The sequence below is a fragment of the Oncorhynchus mykiss genome, chromosome 6, assembly GCF_013265735.2.
Source record: "Oncorhynchus mykiss isolate Arlee chromosome 6, USDA_OmykA_1.1, whole genome shotgun sequence".
Classification (NCBI taxonomy): domain Eukaryota; kingdom Metazoa; phylum Chordata; class Actinopteri; order Salmoniformes; family Salmonidae; genus Oncorhynchus; species Oncorhynchus mykiss.
In genome coordinates this window covers 92,394,314-92,414,701 of record NC_048570.1, presented here as the reverse complement: position 1 = coordinate 92,414,701, position 20,388 = coordinate 92,394,314, and the positions used below count along the sequence as shown (strand labels likewise).

At 44.8% G+C, this 20,388-nt stretch overlaps 1 protein-coding gene across 1 annotated transcript in view; it reads right to left on the bottom strand.

Annotated features, from left to right (window-relative positions):
* Positions 1 to 59: 59 nt before the first annotated feature.
* LOC118964977 (multiple epidermal growth factor-like domains protein 11) overlaps positions 60 to 20,388 on the bottom strand; it is a 280,070-nt gene continuing 259,741 nt past the window's right edge. The window contains exons 19-26 of the mRNA XM_036981545.1: positions 19,713 to 19,841; positions 19,422 to 19,550; positions 17,282 to 17,518; positions 14,725 to 14,846; positions 12,125 to 12,194; positions 10,051 to 10,104; positions 6,899 to 7,105; positions 60 to 1,114 (exon numbers count right to left, since the gene is read on the bottom strand). Coding sequence (XP_036837440.1) covers positions 897 to 1,114; positions 6,899 to 7,105; positions 10,051 to 10,104; positions 12,125 to 12,194; positions 14,725 to 14,846; positions 17,282 to 17,518; positions 19,422 to 19,550; positions 19,713 to 19,841 — 1,166 coding nt within the window. The 3' untranslated portion in view covers positions 60 to 896. The remainder of the gene's footprint in view (positions 1,115 to 6,898; positions 7,106 to 10,050; positions 10,105 to 12,124; positions 12,195 to 14,724; positions 14,847 to 17,281; positions 17,519 to 19,421; positions 19,551 to 19,712; positions 19,842 to 20,388) is intronic.

Below are 20,388 nucleotides of genomic sequence, written 5' to 3'. Positions count from 1 at the left end.
TGTGTGTGTGTGTCCTTCCTTCCTTCCCTAGGATGTGTGTGTGTGTCCTTCCTTCCTTCCCTAGGATGTGTGTGTGTGTCCTTCCTTCCTTTCCTAGGATGTGTGTGTGTGTCCTTCCTTCCTTTCCTAGGATGTGTGTGTGTGTGTGTGTGTGTGTGTATGCGTCTGTCCTTCCTTCCTTTCCTAGGATGTGTGTGTCCTCCACCGAGCCAGAGTGTAAACAAAGAGGGTACCACACATCTCCTGTAGTTATATGACTTCCCAGTGTCTTCCTCAGACACTTCACATAGCTGTAATATATTACACGTTCAGTATGCTTTACACAGCAGTGAGTCCACACGTTAGTGAGTCCACACGTTAGTGAGTCCACACGTTAGTGAGTCCACACGTTAGTGAGTCCACACGTTAGTGAGTCCACACGTTAGTGAGTCCACACGTTAGTGAGTCCACACGTTAGTGAGTCCACACGTTAGTGAGTCCACACAGCAGTGAGTCCACACGTTAGTGAGTCCACACAGCAGTGAGTCCACACGTTAGTGAGTCCACACGTTAGTGAGTCCACACGGCAGTGAGTCCACACGGTAGTGAGTCCACACGGCAGTGAGTCCACACGGTAGTGAGTCCACACAGTAGTGAGTCCACACAGTAGTGAGTCCACACGGTAGTGAGTCCACACGGTAGTGAGTCCACACAGCAGTGAGTCCACACAGCAGTGAGACCACACAGAGCTTCTGTTGGTATATCATCTAGTATGTCCACTAACATTGATGTTGCACTGGTACTTTGTCTCTATAGTCACATTACAATCTTTATCCGCAACCCCAGGTGGAGCAGACCGTGCCCCAACAGTAAGTCATAGGTCTAAGGTCGCGGCCCAGTGTTCGGGAGTGGTCTGTCTATAGCAGGGAGCTGGTAGGGCTGCCGGGCAAGGGTGGGCTGTGGCTCTGGTGGCTGTGCTCCTGGCTGTGTGTAGGGCTGTAGCTCTGGCTGTGTCTCAGGGGCAGCAGGTCGTAGTGGCTGGGGATGTGGCTGTTCCTGGGGAGGTCGTACGGGTTCTGAGGGTACGTGGGAACCACCACACCGTTACAGCCCTGGAGAACACTCACCTTGGGTTCTAAAGGGGGGGTGGAGGGATAGAGATAGGGGGGTGGAGGGATAGAGATAGGGGGGTGGAGGGATAGAGATAGGGGGATGGAGGGATATAGATAGGGGGGTGGAGGGATAGAGATAGGGGGGTGGAGGGATATAGATAGGGGGATGGAGGGATAGAGATAGGGGGGTGGAGGGATATAGATAGGGGGATGGAGGGATAGAGATAGAGGGATGGAGGGATAGAGATAGGGGGATGGAGGGATAGAGATAGAGGGATGGAGGGATAGAGATAGGGGGATGGAGGGATAGAGATAGGGGGATGGAGGGATATAGATGGAGGGATGGAGGGATATAGATAGGGGGATAGAGATAGGGGATAGAGGGATGGAGGGATAGAGATGAGGGATAGAGATAGGGGGATGGAGGGATAGAGATAGGGGGATGGAGGGATAGAGATAGAGGGATGGAGGGATAGAGATAGGGGGATGGAGGGATAGAGATAGGGGGATGGAGGGATATAGATAGGGGATGGAGGGATATAGATAGGGGGATGGAGGGATAGAGATAGAGGGATGGAGGGATAGAGATAGGGGGATGGAGGGATAGAGATAGAGGGATGGAGGGATAGAGATAGGGGGATGGAGGGATAGAGATAGGGGGATGGAGGGATATAGATGGAGGGATGGAGGGATATAGATAGGGGGATAGAGATAGGGGATAGAGGGATGGAGGGATAGAGATGAGGGGATGGAGGGATAGAGATAGGGGGATGGAGGGATAGAGATCGGGGGATGGAGGGATAGAGGGATATAGATAGGGGGATGGAGGGATAGAGATAGGGGGATGAAGGGATATAGATAGGGGGATGGAGGGATAGAGATAGGGGGATGGAGGGATGGATAAAGGGGGATTGAGGGATATAGATAGGGGGATGGAGGGATGGATATAGGGGGATGGAGGGATATAGATAGGGGTATGGAGGGATGGATATAGGGGGATGGAGGGATATAGATAGGGGGATGGAGGGATATAGATAGAGGGATGGAGGGATATAGATAGGGGGATGGAGGGATATAGATAGAGGGATGGAGGGATATAGATAGGGGGATGGAGGGATAGAGATAGGGGGATGGAGGGATAGAGATCGGGGGATGGAGGGATATAGATAGGGGGATCGAGGGATATAGATAGGGGGATGGAGGGATAGAGGGATATAGATAGGGGGATGAAGGGATATAGATAGGGGGATGGAGGGATAGAGATAGGGGGATGGAGGGATGGATATAGGGGGATTGAGGGATATAGATAGGGGGATGGAGGGATGGATATAGGGGGATGGAGGGATATAGATAGGGGGATGGAGGGATGGATATAGGGGGATGGAGGGATATAGATAGGGGGATGGAGGGATATAGATAGAGGGATGGAGGGATATAGATAGGGGGATGGAGGGATAGAGATAGGGGGATGGAGGGATAGAGATAGAGGGATGGAGGGATATAGATAGGGGGATGGAGGGATATAGATAGGGGGATGGAGGGATATATATAGGGGGATGGAGGGATAGAGATAGAGGGATGGAGGGATATAGATAGGGGGATGGAGGGATATAGATAGGGGGATGGAGGGATATAGATAGGGGGATGGAGGGATATAGATAGAGGGATGGAGGGATAGAGATAGGGGGATGGAGGGATAGAGATAGAGGGATGGAGGGATATAGATAGGGGGATGGAGGGATATAGATAGGGGGATGGAGGGATATAGATAGGGGGATGGAGGGATATAGATAGGGGGATGGAGGGATAGAGATAGGGGGATAGAGGGATGGAGGGATATAGATAGGGGGATGGAGGGATGTAGATAGGGGGATCGAGGGATAGAGATAGGGGGATAGAGGGATGGAGGGATATAGATAGAGGGATGGAGGGATATAGATAGGGGGATGGAGGGATAGAGATAGGGGGATAGAGGGATGGAGGGATATAGATAGAGGGATGGAGGGATATAGATAGGGGGATGGAGGGATATAGATAGGGGGATGGAGGGATATAGATAGGGGGATGGAGGGATAGAGATAGGGGGATAGAGGGATGGAGGGATATAGATAGGGGGATGGAGGGATGTAGATAGGGGGATGGAGGGAGAAGAGAGAAAGAGAGGCTTGAACTTTTCTGACTAATCAAAGTGATCATTCAAACACTTCATACAAGTGTCCTCCACAATAACCCCCTCAGACAGAGAGAGGGAGAGAACAGACAGACAACATAATAACCCTAACCCTAACCCTCCACAATAACCCCCTCAGACAGAGAGAGAGAGAGAACAGACAGACAACAGACAAAGACAACAGACAGAGACAACAGACTGAAACAACAGACATAGACAACAGACTGATAACCAGTCAGTTACACAGAAAAACAAATTCCTCATGAGCTCATCTTCTCCAGAATTAAGGGGATGTCGATGACCCTACATCCCCCGTAACTCACCCACATCATAGACGTTCTTGCTGGAGGTGTGTGTGGTGGTGGTGGTGACTATAGCAGAGGAGCAGTAGGACATCTACATTACTATATATCTATAACTCACCCAGTAGGACATCTACATTACTATATATCTATAACTCACCCAGTAGGACATCTACATTACTATATATCTATAACTCACCCAGTAGGACATCTACATTACTATATATCTATAACTCACCCAGTAGGACATCTACATAACTATATATCTATAACTCACCCAGTAGGACATCTACATTACTATATATCTATAACTCACCCAGTAGGACATCTACATTACTATATATCTATAACTCACCCAGTAGGACATCTACATTACTATATATCTATAACTCACCCAGTAGGACATCTACATTACTATATATCTATAACTCACCCAGTAGGACATCTACATTACTATATATCTATAACTCACCCAGTAGGACATCTACATTACTATATATCTATAACTCAACCAGTAGGACATCTACATAACTATATATCTATAACTCACCCAGTAGGACATCTACATTACTATATATCTATAACTCACCCAGTAGGACATCTACATTACTATATATCTATAACTCACCCAGTAGGACATCTACATTACTATATATCTATAACTCACCCAGTAGGACATCTACATTACTATATATCTATAACTCACCCAGTAGGACATCTACATTACTATATATCTATAACTCACCCAGTAGGACATCTACATTACTATATATCTATAACTCACCCAGTAGGACATCTACATTACTATATATCTATAACTCACCCAGTAGGACATCTACATTACTATATATCTATAACTCACCCAGTAGGACATCTACATAACTATATATCTATAACTCACCCAGTAGGACATCTACATTACTATATATCTATAACTCACCCAGTAGGACATCTACATTACTATATATCTATAACTCACCCAGTAGGACATCTACATTACTATATATCTATAACTCACCCAGTAGGACATCTACATTACTATATATCTATAACTCACCCAGTAGGACATCTACATAACTATATATCTATAACTCACCCACGTCATAGACGTTCTTGCTGGAGGTGTGTGTGGCGGTGGTGGTGACTATAGCAGAGGAGCAGTAGGACATCTACATAACTATATATCTATAACTCACCCAGTAGGACATCTACATTACTATATATCTATAACTCACCCAGTAGGACATCTACATTACTATATATCTATAACTCATCCAGTAGGACATCTACATTACTATATATCTATAACTCACCCAGTAGGACATCTACATGACTATATATCTATAACTCACCCAGTAGGACATCTACATAACTATATATCTATAACTCACCCAGTAGGACATCTACATAACTATATATCTATAACTCACCCAGTAGGACATCTACATTACTATATATCTATAACTCACCCAGTAGGACATCTACATTACTATATATCTATAACTCACCCAGTAGGACATCTACATTACTATATATCTATAACTCACCCAGTAGGACATCTACATTACTATATATCTATAACTCACCCAGTAGGACATCTACATTACTATATATCTATAACTCACCCAGTAGGACATCTACATTACTATATATCTATAACTCACCCACATCATAGACGTTCTTGCTGGTGGTGTGTGTGGTGGTGGTGGTGACTATAGCAGAGGAGCAGTAGGACATCTACATAACTATATATCTATAACTCACCCAGTAGGACATCTACATAACTATATATCTATAACTCACCCAGTAGGACATCTACATTACTATATATCTATAACTCACCCAGTAGGACATCTACATAACTATATATCTATAACTCATCCAGTAGGACATCTACATTACTATATATCTATAACTCACCCAGTAGGACATCTACATAACTATATATCTATAACTCATCCAGTAGGACATCTACATAACTATATATCTATAACTCACCCAGTAGGACATCTACATTACTATATATCTATAACTCACCCAGTAGGACATCTACATTACTATATATCTATAACTCACCCAGTAGGACATCTACATAACTATATATCTATAACTCACCCAGTAGGACATCTACATTACTATATATCTATAACTCACCCAGTAGGACATCTACATAACTATATATCTATAACTCACCCAGTAGGACATCTACATAACTATATATCTATAACTCACCCACGTCATAGACGTTCTTGCTGGAGGTGTGTGTGGCGGTGGTGGTGGTGACTATAGCAGAGGAGCAGTAGGACATCTACATAACTATATATCTATAACTCACCCAGTAGGACATCTACATTACTATATATCTATAACTCACCCAGTAGGACATCTACATTACTATATATCTATAACTCACCCAGTAGGACATCTACATAACTATATATCTATAACTCACCCAGTAGGACATCTACATTACTATATATCTATAACTCACCCACGTCATAGACGTTCTTGCTGGAGGTGTGTGTGGCGGTGGTGGTGGTGACTATAGCAGAGGAGCAGTAGGACATCTACATAACTATATATCTATAACTCACCCACGTCATAGACGTTCTTGCTGGAGGTGTGTGTGGCGGTGGTGGTGGTGACTATAGCAGAGGAGCAGTAGGACATCTACATAACTATATATCTATAACTCACCCAGTAGGACATCTACATTACTATATATCTATAACTCACCCAGTAGGACATCTATATATCTATAACTCACCCACGTCATAGACGTTCTTGCTGGAGGTGTGTGTGGTGGTGGTGTTGACTATAGCAGAGGAGCAGTAGGACATCTACATTACTATATATCTATAACTCACCCAGTAGGACATCTACATTACTATATATCTATAACTCACCCAGTAGGACATCTACATAACTATATATCTATAACTCACCCAGTAGGACATCTACATAACTATATATCTATAACTCACCCAGTAGGACATCTACATTACTATATATCTATAACTCACCCAGTAGGACATCTACATAACTATATATCTATAACTCACCCAGTAGGACATCTACATTACTATATATCTATAACTCACCCAGTAGGACATCTACATTACTATATATCTATAACTCACCCAGTAGGACATCTACATAACTATATATCTATAACTCACCCAGTAGGACATCTACATAACTATATATCTATAACTCACCCAGTAGGACATCTACATTACTATATATCTATAACTCACCCAGTAGGACATCTACATGACTATATATCTATAACTCACCCAGTAGGACATCTACATGACTATATATCTATAACTCACCCACGTCATAGACGTTCTTGCTGGAGGTGTGTGTGGCGGTGACTATAGCAGAAGAGCAGTAGGACATGTCGTGGTGGACAGGACTCTTCATCTCTACATAGCTGCTCTCTGTGTGTTTACAGGCCACGGCCTGCGGGTCATTGATGGTGGCGTAGGGGTTCTCACTGTTCAGAGAGCAGGTGCTGGACAGTGAACCCTTCATGTAGTCTGACAAAAACAAATTGACACACTGAGAAGCAGGAAGACGGGAACACTTTTTTTTACCAAGGTGAAGGTATCTGTTAGCGAATGATTCTGATATCAGCAAGGACATTGTCAGCCTTTCAATGCATTCGCCAAATCAACATTGGGAGACGAATACAACATGAGATTACAATTCTACCCCAGGAGGTAAGACAGGTGAAAACTCTTATCCACTGACAACCTGTAGATAAACAATTAAAAACAGAGTACAGGGTAAATCACACAGGACACAACATTCACACTATTAGTAACATATCACAGTATAAAGCATTTAAATCCAAAAGTAGTGAGTTTGTTTATGGGGTGTTGTGTTAGTTAGAGACTGGAGGAGAGGAGGAGAGAGGAGTGTGTTAGGTAGAGACTGGAGGAGATGAGGAGAGGACCAGAGAGGACTGTGTTAGGTAGAGACTGGAGGAGAGGACCAGAGAGGAGTGTGTGAGACCATCACGAGGAAGGAACACACACAGAGGAGGAGATCACAGGCGTGCCCTGTGGAGAGAGAGAGACACAGAGGTCAAAACACACACATCAGTTCATACACATCAGTTTATACACAAACCAGAGTATGTGAGCGGTGCTGAGTGGTCTGAAATCCCGCTCATTGCTTACAGAGCGGTGTTGAGTGGTCTGAAATCCCGCTCACTGCTTACAGAGCGGTGGTGAGGGGTCTGAAATCCCGCTCACTGCTTACAGAGCGGTGGTGAGGGGTCTGAAATCCCGCTCACTGCTTACAGAGCGGTGGTGAGGGGTCTGAAATCCTGCTCATTGCTTACAGAGCGGTGGTGAGGGGTCTGAAATCCCGCTCACTGCTTACAGAGCGGTGCAATGCTCCGGCGCTCCACGCTCTTTCCAACCGCTCTGCTAAAAACCTCGCTCACAGGAAGAAGAAAAATACTAGCCGCTCCAAATTCCCTCCATTCTTAAAATCACCATTTAACCAAAACCCATCTATTGTTGTGACTTCCTGGACATACCATTTAACCAACACCCATCTATTGTTGTGACTTCCTGGACATACCATTTAACCAACACCCATTGATTGTTGTGACTTCCTGGACCTACCATTTAACCAACACTCATCTATTGTTGTGACTTCCTGGACCTACCATTTAACCAACACCCATCTATTGTTGTGACTTCCTGGACCTACCATTTAACCAACACTCATCTATTGTTGTGACTTCCTGGACCTACCATTTAACCAACACTCATCTATTGTTGTGACTTCCTGGACCTACCATTTAACCAACACCCATCTATTGTTGTGACTTCCTGGACCTACCATTTAACCAACACTCATCTATTGTTGTGACTTCCTGGACCTACCATTTAACCTACACCCATCTATTGTTGTGACTACCTGGACCTACCATTTAACCAACACCCATCTATTGTTGTGATTACAGCTGCAAGTCTCTTGGGGTAGGTCTCTATAAGTTTGGCACATCTAGCTACTGGGATTGTTGCCCATTCTTCAAGGCAAAACTGCTCCAGCTCCTTCAAGTTGGATGGGTTCCGCTGGTGCACAGCAATTTTTAAGTCATACAACAGATTCTCAATTGGATTGAGGTCTGGGCTTTGACTAGGCCATTCCAAGACATTTAAATGTTTCCCCTTAAACCACTCGAGTGTTGCTTTAGCAGTATGCTTAGGGTCATTGTCCTGCTGGAAGGTGAACCTCCGTCCCAGTCTCAAATCTCTGGAAGACTGAAACAGGTTTCCCTCAAGAATTTCCCTGTATTTAGCACCATCAGTCAGTCCTTCAATTCTGACCAGTTTCCCAGTCCCTGCCAATGAAAAACATCCACACAGCATGATGCTGCCACCACCATGCTTCACTGTGGGGATAGTGTTCTCGGGGTGATGAGAGTTGTTGGGTTTGCACCAAACATAGCGTTTTCCTTGATGGCCAAAAAGCTAAATTCTAGTCTCATCTGACCAGAGTACCTTCTTCCATATGTTTTGGGAGTCTCTCACATGCCTTTTTGGCGAACACCAAACGTGTTTGCTTATTTTTTTCTTTAAGCAATGGCTTTTTTCTGGCCACCCTTCTGTAAAGCCCAGCTCTGTGGAGTGTACGGCTTAAAGTGGTCCTATGCACAGATACTCCAATCTCCGCTGTGGAGATTTGCAGCGCCTTCAGGGTTATCTTTGGTCTCTTTGTTGCCTCTCTGATTAATGCCCTCCTTGCCTGGTTCATGAGTTTTGGTGGGCGGCCCAGGTTTGTTGTGGGGTTTCATAGCAGAGGGGGTGAATACTGTATGCACGCACCACTTTTCAGTTTTTTTATTATCTTGACATTTTTCAACAAGTACATTTTTTCATTTGACTATTTTGTGTTTGTCCATTACATGAACTCCAAATAAAAATATATTTAAATTACAGGTTGTAATGCAACAACTGTAGGCAGCAGCCTCTCTGAGTTAGTGATTGCTGTTTAGCAGCCTGAAGACCTTGAGATAGAAGCTGTTCTTCAGTCTCTCCGTCCCAGCTTTGATGCACCTGTACCGACCTCGCCTTCTGGATGGTAGCGGTGTGAACAGGAAGTGGCTCGGGTGGTTGTTGTCCTTGATGATCTTTTTGACTTTTTTTTTTTGACTATACAAATGCATGCTGGGACAGGCATGCCCTGAGCTCATGAAGAGAGCGCTGCTGGAGAGGTACTGGAGCGAAACTGGAGCGGGCGAGAAGGCCGGCGTTCCAGCCTTTGGGAAACTCGCTCCGCGCTCCAGTCAAATTGAGCACGTTCCACTCCTCGCTCCACTCACATACTCTGACACAAACACACACACAGCACACATGCAGTCACACACTACAGTGCAGGAAAGTCTTTGGGTAACACAGACCAACCACTCTGTTTATATGAGATGGTCTTCTTCATAAGGACATAGTGGAGTCTCATACTCTACCTCTGTAGTACTGTTCATGGTAGGAGCTGTAGCGTCTGTCTACATGGTACACACCTACAGAGATGTTAAAGGGACAGATTAAGAGTCTGTCTACACGGTACACACCTACAGAGATGTTAAAGAGACAGATTAAGAGTCTGTCTATACGGTAAACACCTACAGAGATGTTAAAGGGACAGATTAACTATGTTTAACTATATGGCCATCTATACAGAAGGTGTTCCTAATGTTTTGAACAGTCAGTGTATCTATACAGCAGGTGTTCCTAATGTTTTGAACAGTCAGTGTATATGGCCATCTATACAGAAGGTGTTCCTAATGTTATGAACAGTCAGTGTTTTTGGCCATCTATACAGAATGTGTTCCTAATGTTTTGAACAGTCAGTGTATCTATACAGCAGGTGTTCTTAATGTTTTGATACAGCAGGTGTTTCTAATGTTTTGAACAGTCAGTGTATCTATACAGAAGGTGTTCCTAATGTTTTGAACAGTCAGTGTATATGGCCATCTATACAGCAGGTGTTCCTATCTATACAGCAGGTGTTCCTAAAGTTTTGAACAGTCAGTGTATCTATACAGCAGGTGTTCCTAATGTTTTGAACAGTCAGTGTATATGGCCATCTATACAGAAGGTGTTCCTAATGTTATGAACAGTCAGTGTATATGGCCATCTATACAGAAGGTGTTCCTAATGTTATGAACAGTCAGTGTTTTTGGCCATCTATACAGAAGGTTGTCCTAATGTTTTGAACAGTCAGTGTATCTATACAGCAGGTGTTCTTAATGTTTTGAACAGTCAGTGTATATGGCCATCTATACAGCAGGTGTTCCTATCTATACAGCAGGTGTTCCTAAAGTTTTGAACAGTCAGTGTATCTATACAGCAGGTGTTCCTAATGTTTTGAACAGTCAGTGTATCTATACAGCAGGTGTTCCTAATGTTTTGAACAGTCAGTGTATATGGCCATCTATACAGAAGGTGTTCCTAAAGTTTTGTTAACTTCTTGGTGACAGGGGGCATGGCCATCTATACAGCATGAAATACATGCCCAAATTCAACTGCCTGCTACTCATCCCCAGAAGATAAGATATTAATATTATTAGTAGATTTGGATATAAAACACTAAAACGGTTTGAATCATGTCTGTGAGTATAACACAACTTATTTAGCAGGCGAAACCCCGAGGACAAACCATTCAGATTTTTTTTTTTAGGTCACTCCCTTTTCAATGGGTTTCATTGGGAATCCAGATTTCTAAGGGACCTTCTTGCAGTTCCTATCGCTTCCACTGGATGTCAACAGTCGTTAGAAATTGGTTGAGGTTTTTCCTTTGTGTAATGAAGAAGTACGGCCATCTTGAACGAGGCGTTAGATAGAGGCGCGTGACCAGAAAGCTAGCTACTGTTTGTTTTCCTCCTGTATTGAACACAGATCATCCCGTCTTCAATTTGATCAATTATGTACATTAAAAAATACCTAAAGTTGTATTACAAAAGTAGTTTGAAATGTTTTGGCAAAGTTTACAGGTAACTTTTGAGATATTTTGTAGTCACGTTGCGCAAGTTGGAACCGGTGTTTTTCTGGATCAAACTCGCCAAATAAATGGACATTTTGGATATATATGGACGGAATTAATCGAACAAAAGGACCATTTGTGATGTTTATGGGATATATTGGAGTGCCAACAAAAGAAGCTCGTCAAAGGTAAGGCAAGAATTCTATTTTTATTTCTGCGTTTTGTGTCGCGCCTGCAAAGTTGAAATATGCTTTTCTCTCTTTGTTCACTATGGTGCTATCCTCAGATAATGGCATCGTTTGCTTTCGCCGAAAAGCCTTTTTGAACTCTGACATGTTGGCTGGATTAACAACAAGTGTAGCTTTAATTTGCTCTCTTGCATGTGTGATTAAATGAACGTTTGATTTTTATAGTAATTTATTTGAATTTGGCGCTCTGCATTTCCTCTGGCTTTTGGCCAGGTGGGACGCTACCGTCCCACATATCCCAGAGAGGTTAAACAATCCCAAATCAACTTGTATTTACAATGGGTTTTATAAGGGAGTCATCAGACATACCCAGTTCATCGAGGTTATAGTAGGCTGTCCACTCTGGAGCACTATTCCTGTTTAACCTCTTGTCCTTCACCTGGGAAGGAAACACAGACAGACTGAGGACCCCAGCAAGAGTAGCTGCTACACACAGACAGACTGAGGGCCCCAGCAAGAGTAGCTGCTACACACAGACAGACTGAGGGCCACAGGAAGAGTAGCTGCTACACGTGGAACAGCTAATGAGGACCACAGGAAGAGTAGCTGCTGAACGTGGAACAGCTAATGAGGACCACAGGAAGAGTAGCTGCTACACGTGGAACAGCGAATGAGGACCACAGGAAGAGTAGCTGCCGCACGTGGAACAGCTAATGAGGACCACAGGAAGAGTAGCTGCTACACGTGGAACAGCTGATGAGGACCCCAGGAAGAGTAGCTGCTGCACGTGGAACAGCTAATGAGGACCACAGGAAGAGTAGCTGCTACACGTGGAACAGCGAATGAGGACCACAGGAAGAGTAGCTGCTGCACGTGGAACAGCTAATGAGGACCACAGGAAGAGTAGCTGCTACACGTGGAACAGCTAATGAGGACCACAGGAAGAGTAGCTGCTACACGTGGAACAGCTAATGAGGACCACAGGAAGAGTAGCTGCTGCACGTGGAACAGCTCATGAGGACCACAGGAAGAGTAGCTGCTACACGTGGAACAGCTAATGAAGACCACAGGAAGAGTAGCTGCTACACGTGGAACAGCTAATGAGGACCACAGGAAGAGTAGCTCCTACATGTGGAACAGCTAATGACGACCACAGGAAGAGTAGCTGCTACACGTGGAACAGCTAAAGAGGACCACAGGAAGAGTAGCTGCTACACGTGGAACAGCTAATGAGGACCACAGGAAGAGTAGCTGCTGAACGTGGAACAGCTAATGGGGACCACAGGAAGAGTAGCTGCTACACGTGGAACAGCTAATGGGGACCACAGGAAGAGTAGCTGCTACACGTGGAACAGCTAATGGGGACCACAGGAAGAGTAGCTGCTGAACGTGGAACAGCTAATGAGGACCACAGGAAGAGTAGCTGCTACACGTGGAACAGCTAATGAGGACCACAGGAAGAGTAGCTGCTGAACGTGGAACAGCTAATGAGGACCACAGGAAGAGTAGCTGCTACACGTGGAACAGCTAATGAGGACCACAGGAAGAGTAGCTGCTACACGTGGAACAGCTAATGAGGACCACAGGAAGAGTAGCTGCTACACGTGGAACAGCTAATGAGGACCACAGGAAGAGTAGCTGCTGAACGTGGAACAGCTAATGGGGACCACAGGAAGAGTAGCTGCTAGACGTGGAACAGCTAATGAGGACCACAGGAAGAGTAGCTGCTACACGTGGAACAGCTAATGAGGACCACAGGAAGAGTAGCTGCTACACGTGGAACAACACACAAATAAAAGACACATGTTTCTTGGAGAATGCCAATGTACAGGTAACTGCCAGAATAATGGAAACACTTGAGTAGATGAGGGATACAAAGTATATTGAAAGTATATTGAAAGCAGGTGCTTCCACACAGGTGTGGTTCCTGTTAATTAAGCAATTAACATAGTAATGGTAGCTTTTATGCTTTCCCATACAATGACAATGCCCCCTACACATGTCAGGAGTGGTCACTGAATGGTTTGATGAGCATGAAAAACGAAATAAACCATGTGACCTGGCCGTTTCAGTCACCAGATCTCAACCCAACTGAACACTTCTGGGAGATTGTGGAGCGGCACCTGAGACCAGCGTTTTCCAACCACCATCAACAAAAACACCAAACGATTGAATTTCTGGTGGAAGAATGATGTCACATCCTTCCAATAGAATGATGTCACATCCTTCCAATAGAATGATGTCACATCCCTCCAATAGAACGGTGTCACATCCTTCCAATAGAATGATGTCACATCCCTCCAATAGAATGATGTCACATCCCTCCAATAGAACGATGTCACATCCCTCCAGTAGAATGATGTCACATCCCTCCAATAGAACGATGTCACATCCCTCCAGTAGAATGATGTCACATCCCTCCAATAGAATGATGTCACATCCCTCCAATAGAATGATGTCACATCCCTCCAATAGAACGATGTCACATCCCTCCAGTAGAATGATGTCACATCCCTCCAATAGAATGCTGTCACATCCTTCCAATAGAATGATGTCACATCCCTCCAATAGAACGGTGTCACATCCCTCCAATAGAACGGTGTCACATCCCTCCAATAGAACGATGTCACATCCCTCCAATAGAATGATGTCACATCCCTCCAATAGAATGATGTCACATCCCTCCAATAGAATGATGTCACATCCCTCCAATAGAACGATGTCACATCCCTCCAATAGAACGGTTTCACATCCCTCCAATAGAACGATGTCACATCCCTCCAATAGAATGATGTCACATCCCTCCAATAGAGTTCCAGACACCTGTAGAATCTATGCCGAGGTGCATTGAAGCTGTTCTGTCTGATTGTGGTGAAAAGATTAATTTTTATGTTTTTTGTTTTCTTTATTTTGGCAGTTGCCTGTATGTACTCATAGCATAAATAACGTTACGGTTCGTTGCCACCCACCTTGGCCCTTCTGGTCTTCTTGTCAGGCTTGGCGTAGTGGCCAGCGTAGGTACATGCTCCCAGAGTGTGGTAGGAGGGGTTAGTGAAACAACGACTGACGTTGCTGATGGTAGGAGAGGAGTCTAGAGAGGAGAACAAAGCCTGTACACTGATGCCCTGCTCACCACGGAAACATCAGCTTGTAGCATAGGACTCTACACACACACTCACACACTCACAGTCACACTCACAGTCACATGGGCGAGCACGCAAGCAAACGCAAAAACACACAGCTCCATCGGGACATTTTCAATACAAGGCTGTTAAAAACAGAGGTTTCATCAGAAAGCTGAGTTTGCTGAGAACACAAACAGCAAGAGAGAGGAGGATCTAGCTGGAAAGAGAGTTCAGTCAGATCACCCCTGAATTTAGTTAGATCACCCCCAATTTCATTCAGATCACCCCCGAGGGCTGTGGAGAGGGACCACACTGTAAAGAGACAGTCCTGTAGAGAGAGTCCACACTGTAAAGAGACAGTCCTGGGGAGAGAGACCACACTGTAAAGAGACAGTCCTGGGGAGAGAGAGACCACACTGTAAAGAGACAGTCCTGTGGAGAGAGTCCACACTGTAAAGAGACAGTCCTGTAGAGAGAGTCCACACTGTAAAGAGACAGTCCTGTAGAGAGAGTCCACACTGTAAAGAGACAGTCCTGTAGAGAGAGTCCACACTGTAAAGAGACAGTTCTGTAGAGAGAGTCCACACTGTAAAGAGACAGTCCTGGGGAGAGAGTCCACACTGTAAAGAGACAGTCCTGTAGAGAGAGTCCACACTGTAAAGAGACAGTCCTGTAGAGAGAGTCCACACTGTAAAGAGACAGTTCTGTAGAGAGAGTCCATACTGTCCACACTGAATCTGGAGAGTCTCACCAGAGAGGGAGTAACCCTGACTGACTTAGTTAACACGACTAAGTGGTGGAGTCTGGAGAGTCTCACCAGAGAGGGAGTAACCCTGACTGACTTAGTTAACACGACTAAGTGGTGGAGTCTGGAGCGTCTCACCAGAGAGGGAGTAACCCTGACTGACTTAGTTAACACGACTAAGTGGTAGAGTCTGGAGCGTCTCACCAGAGAGGGAGTAACCCTGACTGACTTAGTTAAAACGACTAAGTGGTAGAGTCTGGAGCGTCTCACCAGAGAGGGAGTAACCCTGACTGACTTAGTTAACACGACTAAGTGGTGGAGTCTGGAGCGTCTCACCAGAGAGGGAGTAACCCTGACTGACTTAGTTAACACGACTAAGTGGTAGAGTCTGGAGCGTCTCACCAGAGAGGGAGTAACCCTGACTGACTTAGTTAACATGACTAAGTGGTAGAGTCTGGAGAGTCTCACCAGAGAGGGAGTAAACCTGACTGACTTAGTTAACACGACTAAGTGGTAGAGTCTGGAGCGTCTCACCAGAGAGGGAGTAACCCTGACTGACTTATTTAACACGACTAAGTGGTAGAGTCTGGAGCGTCTCACCAGAGAGGGAGTAACCCTGACTGACTTAGTTAACATGACTAAGTGGTGGAGTCTGGAGCGTCTCACCAGAGAGGGAGTAACCCTGACTGACTTAGTTAACATGACTAAGTGGTGGAGTCTGGAGCGTCTCACCAGAGAGGGAGTAACCCTGACTGACTTAGTTAACATGACTAAGTGGTGGAGTCTGGAGCGTCTCACCAGAGAGGGAGTAACCCTGACTGACTTAGTTAACACGACTAAGTGGTAGAGTCTGGAGCGTCTCACCAGAGAGGGAGTAACCCTGACTGACTTAGTTAACACGACTAAGTGGTAGAGTCTGGAGCGTCTCACCAGAGAGGGAGTAACCCTGACTGACTTAGTTAACACGACTAAGTGGTAGAGTCTGGAGCGTCTCACCAGAGAGGGAGTAACCCTGACTGACTTAGTTAACACGACTAAGTGGTAGGGTCTGGAGCGTCTCACCAGAGAGGGAGTAACCCTGACTGACTTAGTTAACACGACTAAGTGGTAGGGTCTGGAGCGTCTCACCAGAGAGGGAGTAACCCTGACTGACTTAGTTAACACGACTAAGTGGTAGAGTCTGGAGCGTCTCACCAGAGAGGGAGTAACCCTGACTGACTTAGTTAACACGACTAAGTGGTGGAGTCTGGAGCGTCTCACCAGAGAGGGAGTAACCCTGACTGACTTAGTTAACACGACTAAGTGGTGGAGTCTGGAGCGTCTCACCAGAGAGGGAGTAACCCTGACTGACTTAGTTAACACGACTAAGTGGTAGAGTCTGGAGCGTCTCACCAGAGAGGGAGTAACCCTGACTGACTTAGTTAACACGACTAAGTGGTGGAGTCTGGAGCGTCTCACCAGAGAGGGAGTAACCCTGACTGACTTAGTTAACACGACTAAGTGGTAGAGTCTGGAGCGTCTCACCAGAGAGGGAGTAACCCTGACTGACTTAGTTAACATGACTAAGTGGTGGAGTCTGGAGCGTCTCACCAGAAAGGGAGTAACCCTGACTGACTTAGTTAACACGACTAAGTGGTGGAGTCTGGAGCGTCTCACCAGAGAGGGAGTAACCCTGACTGCTGATCCTCAGGGCAGGGCTGTAGGACACACTGGGCATGTGCTGCCCTCCTTTCTCTCTCTGGTGATGCCGCCACCACACCACCACCCCCAACACGGTCATGATGAAGAGGAGGAGGAAGATGATGCCCATGACAGCGCCCGCTGACTGGTGCTCTGATGCCAAGGCCGGGCTGATCTTAGTGTAAGGATTCAGCTCCTCCATCATCAGGGCAGCTGGAATAGAGAGGGGGAGGCATATTTAAATAAACACACAAACACTAACACAGATCACCATTAATACACACAGAAACACCAGACCTGGATCAAATACTGTAATAAACACCAGACCTGGATCAAATACTGTAATAAACACCAGACCTGGATCAAATACTGGAATAAACACCAGACCTGGATCAAATACTGTAATAAATACCAGACCTGGATCAAATACTGTAATAAACACCAGACCTGGATCAAATACTGGAATAAACACCAGACCTGGATCAAATACTGGAATAAACACCAGACCTGGATCAAATACTGGAATAAACACCAGACCTGGATCAAATACTGTAATAAACACCAGACCTGGATCAAATACATACTGGAATAAACACCAGACCTGGATCAAATACTGTAATAAACACCAGACCTGGATCAAATACTGTAATAAACACCAGACCTGGATCAAATACTGGAATAAACACCAGACCTGGATCAAATACTGTAATAAACACCAGACCTGGATCAAATACATACTGGAATAAACACCAGACCTGGATCAAATACTGTAATAAACACCAGACCTGGATCAAATACTGTAATAAACACCAGACCTGGATCAAATACATACTGTAATAAACACCAGACCTGGATCAAATACTGTAATAAACACCAGACCTGGATCAAATACTGTAATAAACACCAGACCTGGATCAAATACTGTAATAAACACCATACCTGGATCAAATACTGGAATAAACACCAGACCTGGATCAAATACTGGAATAAACACCAGACCTGGATCAAATACTGTAATAAACACCAGACCTGGATCAAATACTGGAATAAACACCAGACCTTGATCAAATACATACTGTAATAAACACCAGACCTGGATCAAATACTGTAATAAACACCAGACCTGGATCAAATACTGTAGTAAACACCAGACCTGGATCAAATACTGTAATAAACACCAGACCTGGATCAAATACTGTAGTAAACACCAGACCTGGATCAAATACTGCAATAAACACCAGACCTGGATCAAATACTGTAATAAACACCAGACCTGGATCAAATACTGTAATAAACACCAGACCTGGATCAAATACTGTAGTAAACACCAGACCTGGATCAAATACTGGAATAAACACCAGACCTGGATCAAATACATACTGGAATAAACACCAGACCTGGATCAAATACTGTAATAAACACCAGACCTGGATCAAATACTGGAATAAACACCAGACCTGGATCAAATACTGTAATAAATACCAGACCTGGATCAAATACTGTAATAAACACCAGACCTGGATCAAATACTGTAATAAACACCAGACCTGGATCAAATACTGTAATAAACACCAGACCTGGATCAAATACTGTAGTAAACACCAGACCTGGATCAAATACTGGAATAAACACCAGACCTGGATCAAATACATACTGGAATAAACACCAGACCTGGATCAAATACTGTAATAAACACCAGACCTGGATCAAATACTGTAATAAACACCAGACCTGGATCAAATACTGGAATAAACACCAGACCTGGATCAAATACATACTGGAATAAACACCAGACCTGGATCAAATACTGTAATAAACACCAGACCTGGATCAAATACTGTAATAAACACCAGACCTGGATCAAATACTGTAATTAACACCAGACCTGGATCAAATACTGGAATAAACACCAGACCTGGATCAAATACATACTGTGATAAACAAATTATCAGAACATGAGGTGTGCAGGGCATAGCTTGCCCAATATAATGGAACAAATAGAATAGTCTCAAAAGTGTAAACTCTGTCCACCTTGCACATCGGTCAGCAATCACACACACACACACACACACACACACACACACACACACACGCATAAACACACACACACACCTACCCTGGTCACAGCGGATGCCTTTGTATCCGATGCTGCAGTAGCAGGTTCCAGTCACATAGTCACAGGTGGCGTTGTTCATACACACACACAGCTGCTGACAGCCGTAGCCAAACGTACCGGGACGACACTCTGAGAGGAACAGGAAGAGTTAGGAGACAATATACACACACACACACACAAACGCACGCACGCACGCACACACACACACACACACACACACACACACACGCACACACACACACACACACACACACAACCACGCACACACAGTTATTGTTGGGAAGGACTCACTGAGTTCACAGCTGTGTCCGATGAATCCGGTCCGACAGGAGCACTGACCAGTGATGTGGTCACAGTCCGCTCCGTTCTGACACCGACACACCTCAGAGCAGTCGGTACCAAAGAACCCTGAACTACAACCTGGAAGGCAGAGACACACACGTCACACACACACCTCCGTACACACACACACCTCCGTACACACACACACATACACTTCTGTAGACACACAACCCTCACAGTCCGCTCCGAAAACATCTGACCCGTAGCCTGACGATATAAACTATGACAAACACTACCATTACACCATGTCATGACAGTGATCTACCACTAGGTGGTGTATGTCTGTAGTTCATGTCATGACACTGATCTACCACTAGGTGGTGTATGTCTGTAGTTCATGTCATGACAGTGATCTACCACTAGGTGGTGTATGTCATAACACTGATCTACCACTAGGTGGTGTATGTCATAACACTGATCTACCACTAGGTGGTGTATGTCATAACACTGATCTACCACTAGGTGGTGTATGTCTGTAGTTCATGTCATGACACTGATCTAGCACTAGGTGGTGTATGTCATGACAGTGATCTAGCACTAGGTGGTGTATGTCATAACACTGATCTACCACTAGGTGGTGTATGTCATAACACTGATCTACCACTAGGTGGTGTATGTCTGTAGT